The sequence below is a fragment of the Gallinula chloropus genome, assembly GCF_964237585.1.
Source record: "Gallinula chloropus genome assembly, chromosome: 1".
NCBI classification, from domain to species: Eukaryota; Metazoa; Chordata; class Aves; order Gruiformes; family Rallidae; genus Gallinula; species Gallinula chloropus.
Window position 1 is genome coordinate 99,346,216 of NC_140085.1, and position 19,442 is coordinate 99,365,657.

Below are 19,442 nucleotides of genomic sequence, written 5' to 3' on the forward strand. Positions count from 1 at the left end.
AAATCACACTTCTTGGACTGTTCTGTGCATGTGAAAGAGCTTGAAGACCAAGATCAAATTTGGGTTTTCTTGATTGAAATAGTTGCTCCTATCATGTAACACTCTACATCAGCATTAGCGGCCCTGCAGGTGGGCAGCATTCAGGCTGGGGGAGGTTTCATTGCAGGGAATCTGAAAGCTTGCCATAGGGCACTTTCCTCCAATGTACCTTTGCATTGTCAGGTAAGGTTGCTAACACTTCATGAACATTCACAGAGTTTTGTGTTGTTTGCCAGAGATTTGTAACTTTATAGCAATCATACAGGCACATACTAAATCATCACATTCATATAGAAGACTATGTGGTGTTTATCCTATATGATAGCTGCTATCTCTAAAATAAACAATAAATCAGTATCTGACTCAGATCACACAGAGCTACTTATTAAAAAATAAGTGGTTCTTAACTTGAAAAAATATTTCCTTTTTAAACAAAGCATGCTGAAGTTGTAGAAACTGTTATCTTACGAAGAAAAGGTGAGATTTTTTGACTGAGTGGGTATGAAAGTTACTAGAATAAGGTGTAGTCAGCACAATCCAGTATACGTAAAAAAGAATGCAAGAAAGAAATTATTTCTTGAAGTATCAGAATTCTTTGGAGGAGTCAAATTTGGAAATAAAATATTACTTCAAACTTGAACTTAAGTAGCCATTTTCATGCTAATCATTCAACCATGATTTATTTTTATTCGTATCTAATCTGTAGCTCTTTGTGTGTATTTCTCTCTCTTGATTCACAACTAAATATATCTTCCAAATGCAAAGATTCTGGCTTTCATAAAAGTGCAGATAAAACTTAATGTACATTTATTTTATGCATGCAAGTATTTTAATTAAAATCTCACTTGTTTTTCTTAAAAGATGCCAGTGGTATATAAAGGCCAAAATGAAATCTGAAGAGAAAAGACGGGCTCATTTGCAAAATGGAGATTGTAAGTAGATTGACACTGTGTTACCTAATATCTATATCATGTTGTAAATGACGAATTATCACTGTTTTCTGTACAGCTTTTGTGCTTGATATTTTAATCTTGAACAGTTCCTTATTGTCTGCAGAATCAAGGGTGTTTATTTTTATTTGTAATTTGGATAATTTCTCTGAATTCACTCTAGTTAATTAATAAGGGAGGGTGTTATTCTATTAATATTTAACAGTTTTTTAGATATATATCTTTGAACTCTTAACTGGTCTGGACCACACTGAATTTCTGCCTCAGAATTCCATTCTTGGTGACTATGTGCCTTAATTGTATCCAATTCTCTTTGACTTTATGGATCTACACTTCCAGCCACCCCAGGAGTAAAAAGTGGAATGGGTTGCCTTCCCTCGTGTTCCTGCTCACTGATCAGTACGGAGAGAGAATCCTGACAATCTCTCGTGGGCAATATATTAGTTTATTTAGTTTAGTTTCGCTGCTTAGCTTAAATTCCTAGCCTCACTGATTTAGGTTAGAGTAGCTATTTAAAGTTTTTATTTCTTCCAAGACTATTATACAAAGGATATTTAATTTTAGTCTTTTTTTCCTTTTTGATGACATCCTTGGAAATGCTGTGATCAAAGCAGAAGTTAAGTTATCAAAAGCAAATTTTTTTTTTTTTTTTTTTTGGATGATACCACTATATCCAGGCAAAGTGGCTCTTTCTGTCAAGGAAAAGGGCACATTTCCACATAAAGGATAATTCCTAGGAAGATTCGTTTGTCATTTGTTTCCAGATATGGTCAGAAAAGAAAGACAAAAACCTTTCTGTGTGTTTGATATATGCCTCTGAGACTGTGACTGAACTTGAGAAAAGGTCTCACTCAGTGTCTTTCATGTCAGGGTAAATGATGACTGTATGTCATGGTCGCACAAAGCTTCATCTTAAAGGCTTCTCATTCATTAGCAGTTACTTCAGCATCATACTTGAGGGGGCAATTCTATGTACGTGTGTGTGCTCCACATAACCAAGGATAAAGAGGAATTACTGTGATTTATCCCAGAAGCTAAAACTCCGTTGCCAACAATACACCTTCCTTTATACTGAGCACTCAGCACATCTGTAAGGAAGTGCCACCTTCATGCTAGCAGCAGTCTATCTGGCTGCTGGCTACCTATAGATTTGGTATCCAGCATTTCAATGAAACAGATATGGGGCTGCACAGTCTCTGCTGGGATCTGTGCAAGGATGACCTCTCCTAGATTGGCTGAAGCTGTTCAAAAAAATCCTTTCCTGCTCAGCTTCCAAGTGCTGCTGCACTGGTTAGTGTTGCCTGTTCCCAGATTTTTCATGTCCATGCTTTACATCCTATGCTTCTGCAGTGTGCAGAAAAAAACTTATCTCCTGTTCATCCTTCCTCTTAAGCTTGGTGTGAATCAGAAGAAGATTTGAGGAAATAAAGCTCTTTGAAGGGAGTTAGAAAGGTGTCCATAATCTTACTATGACATCCCACGATGCCTCCTCATTTCTGTGTGGTGTGTGTATTCTATGGGCAGTGGTCCAAATGGCTGTTGCAGACTACTTTATGAAGCCCAGACACATTCATATATCCTTAACATGTGTTCTTCAGCTAATGTATTTAGGCTTATCATATAATGAGCTACTTTAGGCTCAGCTACTAAGTAATAAGAGGAGGAAGGCCAGGAGGTACTTAATTTTTTTGAAAGAGGTTCTCTGGACCCAGCTGCAGTACCCTCCTCCAATCCTGATAAGTTGATGCATTATCTGCATTAACTTCTCTTAATGAATTGAAAGTTTTCCAAAATTTAATCACCATGTTGCAGCAGCCTAAAAAATCCCCATCCAGCTAGTCCAAGAGAAACAACTTAAGTTCTTCGACATACCATACTCAAGAACATGAGGGATATTAGCCATGCCAGAAAATGATGGGTTGCTGGAGTCTGCCAAAGCAATCTGGCACCAAACTACTATTGCCATGGCTGTCTCCAAGGAAGCAGACAGAAATTATTGAGGCCTTGTAAATGGATATTTTTGTTCTCATCTTGCACCTGGCGCTCGGGTTGTTCAAGCTGATCGGAAGAGAACAAAGCAGTAAAGTCCTCCAGGACCCATCCTCAGAGAAAAGACTCTCAAAGATTGGACCTGTTTGGCAAGAGGAATGTTCAGCTATCTGCCTGTAAGCGAAAGGACTGAATTAGAAAACAGATTGCCTAAATTGCCCAAGGAGCAGCAAAGGGGAATATAAACTGCTTTGGCAGTAGTCACTGTTAGTCTTCACGATCTGCTTTTCCCCCATCTTTCAGCCCTCACTTGGTGTTTCTGTCAACACCCTTTCAAGTGACCAGCTCAGAGCTCCTAATTTCTCTTTTGCATTGCTGCACTGCCCAGATTTTAAGAGCTGTAGGATTTCTTAAGGATGTGAGCTAAGTGCAGAGATTCTGAGGAGCCTCTTAAGACTAAAATGCTAAATAGCATTTACAAAGGATATGCTTACAATTTAAAATACCTCACCAAAAATAGCATTTCCTTAAAACCTAGCTAGAGATGTTATCTTTTCCTAAGGAGAAGTTTCTGAAAATTTTCATGCTTGAAATGCTGTACCTCAGGAGAGGCCTGTGTTCAGCTGGGACAGCATGAGAGTTTGACACTGTCTTATCAATTGAATACCAAGGACTGAGTTTTCTAAAGGCCTTTGATTGTTCCTGTGGGACAGGATAAACTCTGAGACCTGTGTAGCTAGCAAACATGACAATAACTGGAGGTATAAATAACATTCAGAGAACCTAATGCCCCTCTGTTCTTTACACTAACACTGTTTATTGGTTATCATTGCAAGTTGAAAGGATGTTTGATGTTACTATGCACTGCAGCAATCCTAAAGAAGAATCAATGTTTTCAGTCACCCAAAACATCTCAGGAGATTTGAGCAGGGTCCAGCAGGATCTTGCTCACAGTTTCAGCCAGTACTTTTGAATGCTTTTGCTAGCGTTACATTGGCAGAGGCTTATTCTCTGTCTGTGGAGGTGTAACAACCAGCTCTTTAATGTCTCAGAAACCTCACCTAAAAAGCCGCTTGAGGGATAAGAGGAAATGCTTAGATCTGTGCCTGATGTATCTTTGAAGGCCCTTGTGCTGCCAGCAAATGGGGAAACTCGTGCGTTCTACACTCGTTTTTTGTGACATCAGTAGCAACATTAGTAATATAGGGTCATTAGCCTCCTCAGTTCTGTAATTTTAAATGTGGAAGACTTAATGTATTATTTCCAATACCTTTCAAATGTCTTGCCACCCCCTCATCCAAAAAAAACCCCCAGTGATATTGTTAGAGTGTGTGGATGTCAAGAATGCCTGATTCCTAGTATTCTCTCTTTTTTGCAGTACGTTTCCCAGGAGTCAAAACATATATTGATCCAGACACCTATGAAGACCCATCTCTTGCTGTCCATGAGTTTGCGAAGGAAATAGATCCTTCAAGAATTCGTATTGAGAGAGTTATTGGGGCAGGTAAAAGTACATCCACTTTAAAAAATGTCTGGGCATGGATAAGCAGATTTTTACAAGTCACCAGGATAATGCAAGTGGTCGAGTAAAGTACAAAACGTGAGCCGATTTCTGTGATGGCCCCGGTTCACTCTCAGGTACAGTGTACATGAGGTATTGTATTTGGCTGATGTTCCAAATGTGGATATATTCATATAAGGAGCTCTTGAGAGGCAGATTGTCCGAATTGGTAGGTTTATCTCAATCTTTTTTAAGGCTTTACCAAGTGGGGGATGGGGGGTCGGGGAGGGTGTGTTTGTTTATTTGTTTCGTATGTGCTCAGAACACTGTCACAGCATTTGCCATAGTTAGTGTCACTGCATTCTGTCACCAAGTGGGGTAAATTAAATCAGAATCCCTTTCTAGGGGGAGATAAGATCAGAATATAGAAGACCAAGCGAAAACATATTCTCCAATAGAAAGTAGGAGGACTACAAGAGGAGAAGGAGAGGCTGGCTTAGGACAGACTTTCCTGTAGCTATGTGGAGAAAAATCATTGACAGAGGTGGGAAAGGGGAAGCTCTGATGAGAAGGTGTATGAAAGGTGATGTGGAGCTGGGAAACAGGTGAATGGGAAAGCTAGGTGTTTGTCCAAATGTGTCCAAATTTGAACAATTGGTTTAGACCCTGTTTTTGTCTATGGGGTGTTAAACTTCAGTTAGGAACATCTCATTGAGGATGCAGGCCATTTTGACAGCTGTTGGAAAATTAGTTTCAGAAGCTCACTAGTCCCCTATGCATATTGGCCTTTTTTTTGCTAAGGGAGACAACGTCACATGTGTTTTCAGGGATCTTACCCTTTGCTGATGATATCTGTTTATAGGCATGTCTATTCTGTGCATTGTTACCCCCTTACCTTTACTTTGCTTTAAGTGTGAGGTTTTGCTGCTGAGGAATGAGCTGTGCATGTGCCCTCACACATTCATTTTTGCAAAGCCTTTTCAGGGTTAATGACTTGTGGCTGCTGTCTGGAGTCCACTAGCAGTCCTGGTGGCAGCTCAGCGGTGACAGAAAACACACTTCTGTGGTTAACACAGCATAAGTGAAACACTTGAAAAGATCAGTCTTGTAAAACCATTTCTTGTAACTTGTGTTCTGACTCTCTAGGGCAGATAGCATGTCATTATTGACCAGGTCCTGACATTGTTTGCTCTCTGTTTTAACCAGTTGTAGTTTACTGAAGAGTTAAACAGGGCCAGAAAAGGGCCTTACAAAGTTACCTAACTAGTGGATCTCAATATATGGCTTGTGACCAACGTGTCATTCAGAAGGCCTACCAACATTTCTTACAGTTATAAAAAATTAAAGTAAAAAAACAGACTGACAAGGAGAATCTGAATTTCCTATGGTGCATTACATCCTCTGTGTTGTTACCCACACAATGTCAGTGGCTGGGGAGCATTAATCATTTCTCAGCCCTCACAGAAAGGAAAGGTGGGAGAGCTAAGAGTCTGTGTCAGAAAGTTTGATTAACATACAAACAGAATCCTGAGCTCTGATTCCAGTTCTAAACTTTCTTTTCCTCCTGTGAAAGACATTCACACTGTAGCTGTTGTCAATGCACACAAATTGGATATTTCTCTGTGTCTTTAAATATTAAGAGTGACTGAGATTTGTTAATTACTGTCTTAAAGGTATTTGTAATACTGACTACAAGGATGTTTTGGATTCACATCACTGTAATTTTATTTTAGTAGCAATAATTAGTATGTTCAATACTCCAATACCCATTTTGGGCTTTCTTCAGCAATACTGGTTTATTACTTACAAAGTAACAGCTAACATACAAATGCTTTTTTTTTCTTTTTTATCTTATTTACTTTCTCTAACTTCATTGCCATGAAGAAAAACTCAATATAATCCTTAACAGATTGCAAAAATCAGAGTTACATCTTGTGGAAGGGGGGCAGAGTTAAAAAATAATAATTTTCTTGTAGCAAGCCCTCCAAAGAACTCATGCTAGTAAGTATTGCCTGGAAAATTACTATCAGAAGCCACAATGCACTGCAATACTTCTTTTTTATCCCTATTTCATATATCTTAGTCACTCAAGAAAGGAGATATTTTTCAGTTGACATCCCTCATTTAATGATACGTTACTACACTGATAGCAATAGCAATGTCTCCAGTGTTGCTAAAAAGGGTTTTATGCACTAGAAAATGTCGTGCAAATGAAGCAACAGAAATAAAACCTGTCCTGTTAACAAACAGGGGAGAGAAAGTATCAACCTGAAAGTAAGAAAGAAAATTCTGTTTCACGCTGCAGTCCATATCACCAGAGTACTTTAGAGTTTACCTGATTGCTTGGGCTAGATAATGTGTAGCTGGCACTGTGCACCATTGGAATTATGAGCTTGAGAGGGGCCCCAGAGGACTGACTTCTGCAGAAAGCATTCTGTCTGATTTCTTTTATTTCTTCCTTTCCCTCAGACATGCTATAGATATTCATGCCTTAGATTATAAGGCATATTGAACTACTTTCAGCACTCGTTGGACTACTGATTTAAAAGGAGTTTACTATGACAGGCAAAGATTGAGTTTATTGATTTTAGTTCTAATGAAACTTGTGTCCTTATTCTCAACTTAATTCATTTATGAAAATTCTTTACTCAGCTTTGGTCTCTATTTTCTTCTATGTGTGAGATTGAGTTTTTACTCATTTTGACATAGCTTATGTTTATGTATTTTTTCTCTTCTAAAATTACTTGGGTAATCTGCCATTTCCAAAGATATTTGCCTAGGAGGACTTGCAAACTGGTTGCAATGAAATTTAAACCCATTTCCATGCAGGCAAGGTACAGGTTAAACGCCATGCTTGACGCACAGAGAGTACAAATTCTCACAGAGTTCTTTGATAGCTGCTGGGGGACATAACATATCATTACAATTCACAGCAGTCCTAAAGCTTTCTTTATGCCTTGTCTCTAATTCTGTATTAAATTTTGCAGATTAAAACGCATTTCTTACCATAGGTGAATTATTTTTTAAATGCATTTAGAATTTTCACCTAAGTGAAACAAAAATTAAAATCTGTTGCAAAATGAAACGTTAAAATCTTTTAAGATGTGCATTAATTGATCCATGTCTTAAATTTTTTTGCTTGAACTTCTTATTTTGATTAATGATTTTCATTTTGAATTTCTCACAGGTTTTCAAAATGAAAATAACTTCCATTTAATTAATAAAAGTTTTCATTTTGAAAATGTCAAAGTGGAACATAACAAATATTTGAAACTTTTTTCCTAGCATTTCTGGTCATTTCCTGTAAGCAGCTTCAAATTTGCTTTTTCAATGGAAGAAGTCATACCCAAAACCTTGACAATTGACTAGTTGCAGTGTGAATGGCTTTCGCATTCAACACAAGTATTTTTTCTAACTTTTTTTCAGCTTGCCCAACTCTGTACCCAAGTTATGTTTTGAAGTATTCAGTAATTATAATTATAAATGTACATTATATTATTTGCTGTGGAGTAACCTATTGCAACTATCCAATCAGAAGCAGTATTTTCAACCAAAGCTACTGATTATCTCATTTCTGATTGCACTGTTAAAAGTTAAAAGCTCCTAACTGCACCACATACCTCAGATACACAAACTTTATAGACTTGAAAAACAAAGACTTCATATTTATTGTTTTTGTCCTACCTCTCAGTGTCTGCTTAGAAGTGCAAAATCTAAGAGCCCCTGAATGCATTTACTTACTTGCCATCTGTTGTACAGGTACATCTGAATGCCATGCAAGACGTTGGGATTTCTCTGCAAGCATTTATTAGCCATGTTAATACCAACAGTGTCTGTTCCTTTGGCGCCAAGGGCTAGGAATCTAAGGGTGGTACTATGGGACGTAAAAAATGAGCAAGAATCTAAAATTGTTGCTTACACACTGACTGCTCCACATAATGATGTTTGCCCCTCAGATATTTAAAAGGGGCTCAGGGGATGTGTCAACAAATGGTAAAATTGAAGAAGTAGCAAGATCTTCAAACAGTAACAACAGACTGGAAAATTGCCTTTAGTAGTTACAAAGACCAAGATGACACTTGGCCTGCAGCAAGCAAAGGCTTCATAGCCAAAATAAAAAGAGAATGTCCATACATTCAGATGTAGATTTAATAAACACTCCTTTTCAAGTTCCTAGCGTTAGGCAGATACTCATAGCAGATGCAAAGCAGCAACGAGTTAAGAAAGGTTGCTGAGCTCGCAAGATTACTTTGAGAAAAAAATTAATTGGGGCAACTCTTGTCAAAGTCCTCTTTCAAGTCCTCCTGGTGGACATTTACTGAGCTAACGTTTTTGAATGCAGCCACTCTATTCTACAGAGCCAGTTAATTGCAAACTTTGATCTCAGCTCTCCCAGTCTTCCCCTCTGGCATGCTTTTGGTGTTCCACTACCTCTGCAAGCTCTCTGAAATACTATCCTTCCTTCTGGCACTTTGGTGCAAATAAAGCAAGTCAAAAAGAGACTTTGCAAAGTCCTTTCTAAATTATTCATGCTTTAATTACTCCATGTGTAGACGCAAGAGATCTGCATTGAAGTAACAATATCTGCATGCAAGAGATCTGCATTAAAGTAACAATATCTGCACATAAATCCATATTCAAAATGGCAGTGTAGTCAGGTTACTTCCCCTGAGAGGCTTCCCATCATCTCCTACCTTACATCTGGTTTAGTGGAGAAAAAAAGCACTGTTTTGTAGACCTTTTGATTGAATCAAAGGTTATCCAGGTTAATAGCTGATAATGGTCTGTTTTCTTAGTCTTCGAAAAACTTCTGTGGGTATCTTGGATCAAATCAGAGGGTAAAGGCAGTAGGGGAAACAGTTTATAACCAAAATGAAACTTGCACTTTGATCAAATATTCATAATAGCAAGCAGATTATAATACTGAAAGCAAAACAACCTATTTTTAAGTGCTTATTTCTCATGGTTACTATTTCTCATGGTAACATCCATCAAAAAAGGTATATAATGAAGTTCAGATTCTAGTTGCACTTTAAATTATGAAAATGGTTAGTCCATTCCCTTTTATTTGCTACATATGACAAAGTTATACTATCGTTTAATTTCATTATATTCTTGGATTCAAAACTCTTGGCTGAGGTTTGCCGGTTTTTTTATCACTAGCATTAAATATTCCATGAGTTCTCTTGTTGTTTCATGAGAAAGACCATGTGGTTACTTTTTTCTGGTTCCCATAATTTGCCATCTATTCATTGCTATAGATTTTATTCATTTGGTCCCTTTCAGGCACTCTTTATATTGAGCTTGCTGTACCTACTGGCATCATGTTGTTTGGTTTTGTCCCGTCCATGACACAATTTTCTTCCCCACCACTTCTTGCTCTTTGGTTTAAGGCTTCAGCACCTCTTCATGGAAGGAATTAGAGGCTGAAGACCCTTGGTTTGTTCAGCCTGAAGAAAAGGAGACTGAGGGGAGACCTCATTGTGGTCTATGGCTTCCTTACAGAGAGGAGTGAAGGGACAGGTGCCGATCTCATCCATTTGGTAACCAGTGATAGAACCTGAGGGAACAGTGTGAAGCCGTGACAGGGGAGGTTTAATCTGGATGTTAGGAAGAGGTTCTTTATTGAAAGGGTGGTCGGGCACTGAAACAGGCTCCCCAGGAAAGGGGTCCCAGCACTGAGCTTGGCTGAGCTCAAAAAGCATCGGGACGACGCGCTTGGTCCCATGCTCTGACTTGTCTGGTCCTGTGTGGAGCCAGGAGTAGGACTCAGTATTCCTTATGGGTCCTTTTCAACTCAGTATGTTCTATGATTCTATGAATTCCCAAACATATTTTGTGAAGTCTGTCCTAGTACTTTCACTCTTATCTTCCTTGCTTTCCAAGGAAGAAGCCAACTTTTCAGTTTTTCACAGAGTAGACTATATTCTTTTTATAGTCTAAATCTTCTGCTAGTTCTCCCACAGATCTTATGACTAAAACTGGGAGAAATTAGTTGAGCTGTATTTGGTTCTGTGACCTTTCAGTTCTCTCAACAGCAGCTGTCTGTGTTGTAAGATATTTGTTTTGATCCCATGTAGTAATACCAGACTGCATATCAGACTTTTAAGTGACTGACTATTCCTGTTTCATTTTAGATAACACATATGTTATGACTGGATGAGAAAAGGGATGTGTGGTTTGCATAGGGCAAGTTTCTAGACTGCTGAATTAGCTTCTTTTTTTAAAAAAGCAGTAAGACATGTGAGGTTTATATCATTAAACCAGGGATTATTTACACATTATTAAAACTGAGCAATGAACTCTATTATTTTCTATAGTTATCAGCAGCTTTTTCCCTGGAGCAAAGAAAGATGTCAGCTCCATTGACATCTGGCTCTTAGCTTCTACTCATTACACATGCAATCATGAACCTTTACTGCTCCAGGGTCAACATTTGTCTTGTTTATCTTCAAACTTGAGCAATGAGACTTAGAAGATTCTTAGATTTTAAAAGTCTCTTTTGTTGAACACATTCCCCTTTGACTTAAAATCATGCAAAATTCTTTATCTTAACAAAAGTGTAGAAAAATATTCTGGGATGAAACCTTGTCAAATGCTTTCTTAATGTAAATAGTTCAGTGTTTTAAATGATACTGATCTCCATTTAATCCAAAGCAGAACTACAAGTTTTTACACATACCTTAGGTTGCTAAATGTAATAGCTGATAATCATTTGCTGTCTGTCAACATATCATTAAAAAAATTTCTCTTGGTCTTTAAGTTCACAGGTTTATCAATCCCAGTATCTCAAGTGAGTGAAATTATCCATCAAAAAAAAAGACAAAAGAAACAGGACAAGGGGAAGTCTTGATAGATGGAATATCAAATTAACTACTACTTTTTCAGTGTTAGTAGCCAGGAATACAAACTTTTTTGTCTAAGAGCTAAAGGGCCAAAATCATAGTGGAAACTCCCAAGCCAACTTCCTCTTTTGTAACAAGATTCACAGAACATTAGTTTGGTGACATATATTTTCACACATATGGACACATCTTCAGGGAAGCACATGCTTTGATTGTTTGTTTGGTTGCTTTTTTTAATTAAGTAAAAATTTTAAAAAATAGTGTGTTTTGTTAGAAAGATGACCTAGGACAGTTAGCTTTTGTTAGCTGCTCAAGAAGCTTCTGATTTATTCAGAGGTTATGTTCAGCATCTGTTAATTGTACTCTTGTACTTGATGTCTGGTTTGAAGTGAGAGACAAGCTGTGAAATTGTTTTTTTAATCCCTCCACTCTTCCTGAATCTTATTGGATAATAAAACCTTGTTTTATTTTAGTGGAAGTGACAGAACCTAATAAAATAAAAGCTGTATGACAATATCCATTCTAATCCTATAACATATGGGAGTTATAATTTTCTGAAGTGATGCTTCTGTCTTTCAGGCTTCTCTTTTGTAGATTAAGTTCATATGTGAAGACACACTATTCTTTTACTTTGTTTTCTATTGTTCTGTCCTTAAAGTTTAAAGAAAACTCATTCAGACAGAACTCAGTGGAGGGAGTAACAAATTATTTCCTCCAATTGAATATATATCTGTTTACGACTCATTTTTTTGGTTTTTTCAGCAACTCTGATTCCAAAATGACTGGGGTAGGGAATTTAGTTTTGCTACGGAAGTACCCTGCACTGAGAATTCCTTTTAAATATTTTTGTGAACTTTGATTCTGATTTACTGAATTATGACTCATTAAAAACTAACCTACAGTCATCTGGGCTACATTGGTAGGGGCTTTAAATAACTTTGGAGCAGCTTCAAGATCAAAAGAAAGTTGTGATTTCCATACAAACATCATTAGTAAATGTGTAAAGGGAATGTGAGGAGACATACATTCTTCAAAGGCCCTTACATACAAAGGAAAATACCAGATGAAGCAAGCTTTAACATTCTTCTTGTTACACAACTCAGTCCTGATTTGCTGAAACTGTGGAGCTTTGGCTGTTTATTCAGTGAAATATGGGATTAATTTGAACTAGGTGTGTAAATCCATTTAAACAAACCATGTGCAGGTACTTTTCTGGAGCATAATATCATTAAGTACATTTTAAGTGCTTTCTAGAACTGGAGGATAGTCAGATATTCTGATATTCTCATGGCATTTCTTTTCATATAGGTCTTGGTGCACAACACCCCTATAGATATGTATTGCTACAATTAGAAAGTTACTTTGTCATCATTAGAATTAAAAACTAAGCGCTGTTACATTCCTTCACCATAGAATGCTCAGCTGCACCACAAGCGTACTGATACCAACCTTCAGTCTCAAAGTATCAGAACAGCAAGATGAACCACACTGTGGAGGGCAGATATTTTTTAGCTGTTACAGTGAAAGTAGACATCCCCATGATCTGATGGTGTGGCTCAAAGGAAAGGGGGTTATTTGCTGTGAAGTAATGATGAATGGTTTGCTTTCGGGAATGTGATAGAACTTGGGAACTTGAATTTCCCATCCATTATTTCTCACTGACAGGGATACTGTCCACTTCTATGGGTTGTGTGAGTTTCTTGAGTATCTTTGCATTATTTATTCACTGACAACTGTGAATAACTACTCTGAACTATTAAAAAGATAACTATTAATACACCTGTCGAAGGCTATTTTGAAAAATAAGATGTTTAAGTTCGGAAATACCAACTGTAACATAGTATTTCAAGCTCTATGAGTGATCTAACAAATATTTTGTCTATTTAAGGTGAGTTTGGAGAAGTATGCAGTGGACGTCTAAAGACACCAGGAAAAAGAGAGATACCAGTTGCAATAAAAACTCTAAAAGGCGGCTATGTGGACAGGCAGAGAAGAGATTTCCTGAGAGAGGCTAGTATCATGGGACAGTTTGATCACCCAAATATAATTCGCCTTGAAGGAGTTGTTACAAAAAGTAAGTTACTATTATTAGTTTTTCTGTTGTTTTTCGCATTCTGTGTGTCTTAATATCAAAATTAAGCTTTATTTCAGCATTCAATATGGATTGCAATTCCCAGAAATGATACAAATCAGAAAGGGTTAGTAGATACTGAAGAGTTTGGGACCATAATAAGAAATGCATAGCCTATCTGTTTTCAATTAGAAATGCTTCTTTTTACTTTTTAATAAAACTCCCCCTCATACAAATGAAGACTTTACAAGTTCCTATGAAATAGAATATAGAGTTTGCTTATAGGTACGTGGAATACAGTAGAGAAAACCATAAAAGTATTTGAGTTGACAATGAAGTCAAATCATCTTGTAAGGTAGTAGCTACATTCTTCTTTTCACACAAGCACTCATTTATTTGATCGTGGTTTACTGATTTTAGTAGCAGAGGAAATAAATTTCCTATTTTAAAGAAATAAAATGTAAATTCTTTTAAACTTGCCATACACTTGCAAATTATTCACTAAAATTCCATAATAATCTATGAAATGTCTTACTTTTTATACCTGTTGCAGCTGTCAAGAGATATCCCTTGCTTCTGAAATCTAGCATTTTGAGCAGGATCATGGACTTTTCTGAAATATCTAGTTATCATTTAAGTGTTAATTTATATGCATGTGATTTCTTTAATGCCAACATTTTGCAGCAATGACTTGAAAAATTCCTAAGGTGTACTCTTCTCATAGACATTGCCTCAAGTGAGTGTTGGTGTTTCCTGATTTGCAGTACTTCTATTTTTCTTCTAAAGATCAAGTGTTGTATAGAATAGTGATGTCCTCTTACCTTCCCAGTTATAATAAAATTTTAAGGAATATTTCCAGTTTCCACCTTGTTTCAATATCAAAAGCTATGTTTAGAAAACACAGTGTACTAGAACAAAAAGGAAAATATAGTTCCTGAACTCATGTCATTGGAATGTAACTTCACTAGGTTTATGGGATGACCTTGTTCAAATGTGTTTCTCTGTTTCTAAATTAAGATAAAGAGGATCTTTCTTTTTTCTTCAGACAGGATTTCAAGGATAAATTAATTATTATTTAGGGATGCTTGATTACTTGACTAACAAAAGCCATTAGGTGGCAGACTTCTGGAAACATATGGCTTAGCCTCCTCCCTTACTCTCCCATCAGTAACTTTTCTGTTGACAGCAAGCAAGAACATCGGTTAACACTGGCTGAGTAACATTGGAGATCTTTGTCAAGAGGTGTAAATAAGTAGGAACTTAATTAATTGCATTTAGAACCTTGCTCCATAATGAGACGTGTAAGAGCAACTAAATTCCACCAGTCTTCACCAACATGGGCAGTTTGTGAACCAGTATAACAGGTGTGACCAGGATCCATGTGGCAGGCCTAGTCTTGTATGTCTCAGTTCTGGAAAAGGCCCATGGCTGTGATTTACGAACATTGTTTAAATCCAATTAGATGGCACAGACAGGGTACGGATAATGTGCTTGGCAATGACATGATTGTTTAATCTTTGCCACATTTATAAATTTTCTTTCTGTAATGTCTCATCATCAGTCTAGAGAGAAATGAAGATTGCATTAAGAAAACAGTAGCAAACAGATAAATCAGTGCTCCGACATTGCAGTAGAACAGGAACACTGATTACAGATAATCTTAAGTCAAGAAGTCATCGTTAGCAGTTCTGCTTTTCTCTAAGGAGTCAACAAACTTTATTACTGTTTTGGAATGTTTCCATATAGGTAATATAAGAATAGCATGCATTACTGCTGTAGTCACACTGTCCCACAAAAACATACATCTCCGTTATATGTGAAGAAAGTTTGAAAGAAATTACTTTTGGAATAGGCAGATTCAAAAAACTAAAACAATTATACAACCATAATTATAAAATGAAAAAAACACAAGAGTTATCAACAGACTTCGCCCTAAGCCATGCAAAGTATGAGTTATGTAAGGTGTAAAGCAAGAAGCTGCACAGTACTGCTCTGCTCCAGGGAAGTAGCTAGGAGGCAGGCTACCAATGGACACACACACTCTGCTATGCTTCTTTTTTGCCAGTTATCTTTAGGATTTTGCCTTGCATTTATATGCCCCATCTGTGTAATTTAGAGAATAACATGGCTTCAGCTGGGAGCAGAACAGTTACCTTGCATTTCTCTACATGTAGAATCTAGGATTGCGCAAGCCAACACAGGACACAAGTTTCCTCTAACTAAAAGGTGTGCTGTAAAAATCAGACAGAACCTTGTCCTAGCCAAATGATTTGTGTTATGATAGCACAATTAAAAAGTGGTTTGTGTTGCAAGTCAGGTTAGTAGCATCAGAAACCGTTTATCTGGTGTGCATTACAGTTCCGCTAACCTATAACGGCACATCAGATGCAGTAACTTTGATTAATAGAAGTGTAATGCTGTGCTGAGCTCATGCTTTCCTCATTGTAACCATTAGTCATTAACTTGTACCAGTTGCCAATGCATACTGCAACAGTTTGCAAGCAGTGCCTTCCATTACAGTGTCATTGACGATTGAACAGAAACGAAAAAGGATTTGATTGTAATAAGCAGAAGTGCTCACCAAGTCGATAGCTATTGACTGCGGCAATAACTAATTCCCCTGTTCATTACAAATGGGAGCATTTATCTGGTGCTACCAGCTAAGCAGATGTTAACTTTTAAATTATACTGTTTTCAAAATTGCTATGGAATATGTACTGTGCAGATGAAAAAATGCTAAACTAAGCCTGCTCAAAAGTAGGTCTGAAACAGAGTTTTAATCCTCTTTCCTGATTGCTTCATTTCTCATTCGTCCTAACTGCGATCCCTAATCACAGAGAGCTGTAGGAAGAGCAGTTGCTGTAGCACGAGCTTTCTGTTAACAGAGAGTTCATTTCAAGGGCAATTTGCCAAGGCAAATACACCATAGCACAGAAGATCTGGATCCAGTAGTTGCCTTACATTGCTAATCAGAAGTTGCAAGGAAAACTATTTCTGTTTGGTTCGTTTTAGCAACACCATACCTTGCATAAAAGGCTGCTTTTTGCCTAGCAAATTGGTAAGAGGTGCTTAGGCACTTTATAAAAACATCCCCCTGTCCCTTTCAAGTCATATTAGCACACTGGTAAGTTTGGGACCTCTTCTTGGATGTGTCAAGGCACGCTCAGCTGAGTTGTAAGTCATTGTCCAAGCTGCTGCTATGTCATAAACAAGTGTAAGAAAAATAAAACTTCTTTCTTCAGTGCAAACATATGCTACCAGCTCTGAGATCTGGGCTGTAAAAGTCTTCTGTTTTTACATCATGTTAAAGTCTATGTTGCAGACTTCCTATAAAAGGTTGTCCACAAAGTAAATTAAAGCTATTCTTACAGCAAGCAACTGCCAACATAACTTTGTACAAGAGACATGAAGAAAATGGCCTTTAACTACTATAACAGTATTGGAAGAAATCATTGGTGTTACACTAGCCTAACTGGTATCTATAGTTAGTTTAACCTGATGGAGTTTCACACAAGAGTTTAAAGTGCAGCCTTGTCAGTACTGAGGAATACTGTATCAATGCAAACTATCCATGCATGCGAGTGCTTTATTGTAGTCATGATCTTAGTTTGTTGGATTTATTTCTTTTTCAGTCAAGATGTGTTCTTGGCAATTGAGCCTTTAGTATAATGAAAAGATGCCCTTTCTCCAAACCTTTAATAGGTTGAGGCTGTTAAATGGAGTTCTGAATTAATTTTGGAAGGTGACGTTTTTCACAGCACATGTGTTTATTATACGCAGCATTGTATACTTGGCTATTAGGCAGAAGGACGCAGGTAAATTTCTGGCAGTGTTTATAATATTCTTACCTTGGTCATGGATATCGAAATTGTACTCTCAAGAAATGTTACTGTACAAAGCTTAAACACTGACATTTTAAGTGTTAAGTGGTGACTCTCTGAAGTAGGCTATGCCATGATAGCTTACAAAATTTGATCATTGTTATGAATATACACACAAAAAATGTGACCTACATTGCAGTATTTCTCATCAGTTTCTGGAAAGTAAACCCTTAGGACCAGCAAAAAACATGCAGAGTTAATAAATTCTATGTTAGCATTACAGTTTTGTTTATAACCTACAGTATAACCAGTTTCAAATCTTGACATTTTCTTCTGTCAGTAATCTTGGAACATCGGTGAAACATCACTGGCACCTTCAGGCACAGATGTAGTTGTTGGAGGCCAAAATGGCTTCAGACCCAGCGCCTTAACTCACCCTTTGCGCTGGCAAGCACTTGTGCCTCCCATGCATAGCACAGGGATTATTAGTCCCTGTATATCATCCATTCTGCATATGGACAGTCGCCTATGACACACAGTGGTGGTGAGAGTACATATATGTGTGTGTCATACTAGCCAGTGGGCTTTACATGACATTAGACATAAAGCTGAATTTGTCTGATGCAGCCATTGTAGCCATGCACAAAATGACACACAAAACAGCAGAATTTCATTTGTATTATAAATTGTTCAGTAAGTGGGGCTGTAAATTTAGATTTGGCTCAGTGCCTTTATTCTCCTTGGTATCCTGTTTCAGAGGTACATAGCACAACATGTATCTGAGTTCAGTTTGCTGTGGGCAGCAAATGAACGCAGAAAACCACAACCACCATTTGCGTAGTTCACCAAATTTACTTATGAATTTGTTAAAATATAATCCAAAATCAAGACTTAAAATTTAGATCTGCAGACATGATTTCTGTAATGTGGACAAAACTAAGTATCCGTAGCCTTGCAAGATAGGTTTCCCTTGGTGAGACATTGGAACAGGTTGCCCAAAGAGGTAGTGGAGGCCCCAACCCTGGAGGTATTCAAGGTCAGGCTTCATGAAGCTCTGAGCAACATGATCTAGGTAAAGGTGTCCCTGTTTACTGAAGGGGGTTGGACTAGATGCCCTTTAAAGGTCCTTTCCAACCTGACACATTCCGTGATTCTAAGATTTGTGACCTTATCGTCAGAGAACTGGTAATGTTGATAGTACTGTTATTTTGACACGAGCACATATGCATGTGGGTATGTCAGGTAACACATACAAACTAACATGCATTCTATTTGTTGAAAGTTGCTTCCAAAAACTAAGAATACACAATACTTAATTCTGCTGAATGACACATCACTGAAAGAAATTAGCTTTAAAACCTCGAGAAAAAGTATCATTTTTTCTTTCATTCATTACAATCTGTTGGGGTTTTTTTCAAAAATTAAAGGGCTATTTAGGTTTCCTCAAGTCCAGATCAGTCACATTTCTGTGTTTTGCTTTTCCATTTTGCAGCTAGGAAGCTATACATTATAACTGTCAAATCTGCTGTCACATTTTTCACAGGACGATAAGCAATGAAGAAAAAGCATATTGTCAAACGGACAAACAGCTAACATCTTGTTAGCAGCAGCTTAATCTGACAATAATACAGTATCTAGCATAACTAAACCTTTATAATTCTACTTTTATAGGTTACGAATGAGAAAAAGGATTTCACTTTCTCTAGGATCCTGACTTTCAAAGATATTTAGGTGCTTTGATGTGATAGGTGACAAAAGTCATTCCAACCAACAGCCATAAAGAGATAGTGTCTTGTAGATAAGAAATAGCTAGTCTTTTTTTTTTCTTTCTTTTTTCCTTTCTAAGGAAAACATGGTCATCAATTTCCATAATTAGCATCATTATTAACTGCGAGTGATTGCATTTCCATATATCTTCTGAGAAACTGTGCAATTTCTTCCTCCACCATTAAAGTAGAGAAGAATATGGTACAATAAGTTAAAGGGCAAGATAGTCATAATGTGTAGATGATATATGAAGGGTTGGGGCTTTTTTTAACAACTGTAACCAGAAGATTTAATGAATTTGAGAGGGAGACAAGATTACACTGTGCTGACAGCTTTGCTGCAATAATATGGCTGGTCTGCTGCCTGTGTAGAAAAACAGTGTAAGCAATGAGGGGAACAATTCTAAATGACAATTGCAAGTGCAATTGACAAGTAAAGGAGTGAGGGGGTTAAAGAGTG

The 19,442-nt window shown here is 37.3% G+C and overlaps 1 protein-coding gene across 1 annotated transcript in view; it reads left to right on the forward strand.

The window, feature by feature from the left end:
- EPHA6 (EPH receptor A6) overlaps nucleotides 1-19,442 on the forward strand; it is a gene marked incomplete at both ends in the record, with an annotated part of 502,842 nt that overhangs the window by 384,986 nt on the left and 98,414 nt on the right. The window contains 3 exons of the mRNA XM_084267717.1: nucleotides 901-971; nucleotides 4,357-4,482; nucleotides 13,213-13,398. Coding sequence (XP_084123843.1) covers nucleotides 901-971; nucleotides 4,357-4,482; nucleotides 13,213-13,398 — 383 coding nt within the window. The remainder of the gene's footprint in view (nucleotides 1-900; nucleotides 972-4,356; nucleotides 4,483-13,212; nucleotides 13,399-19,442) is intronic.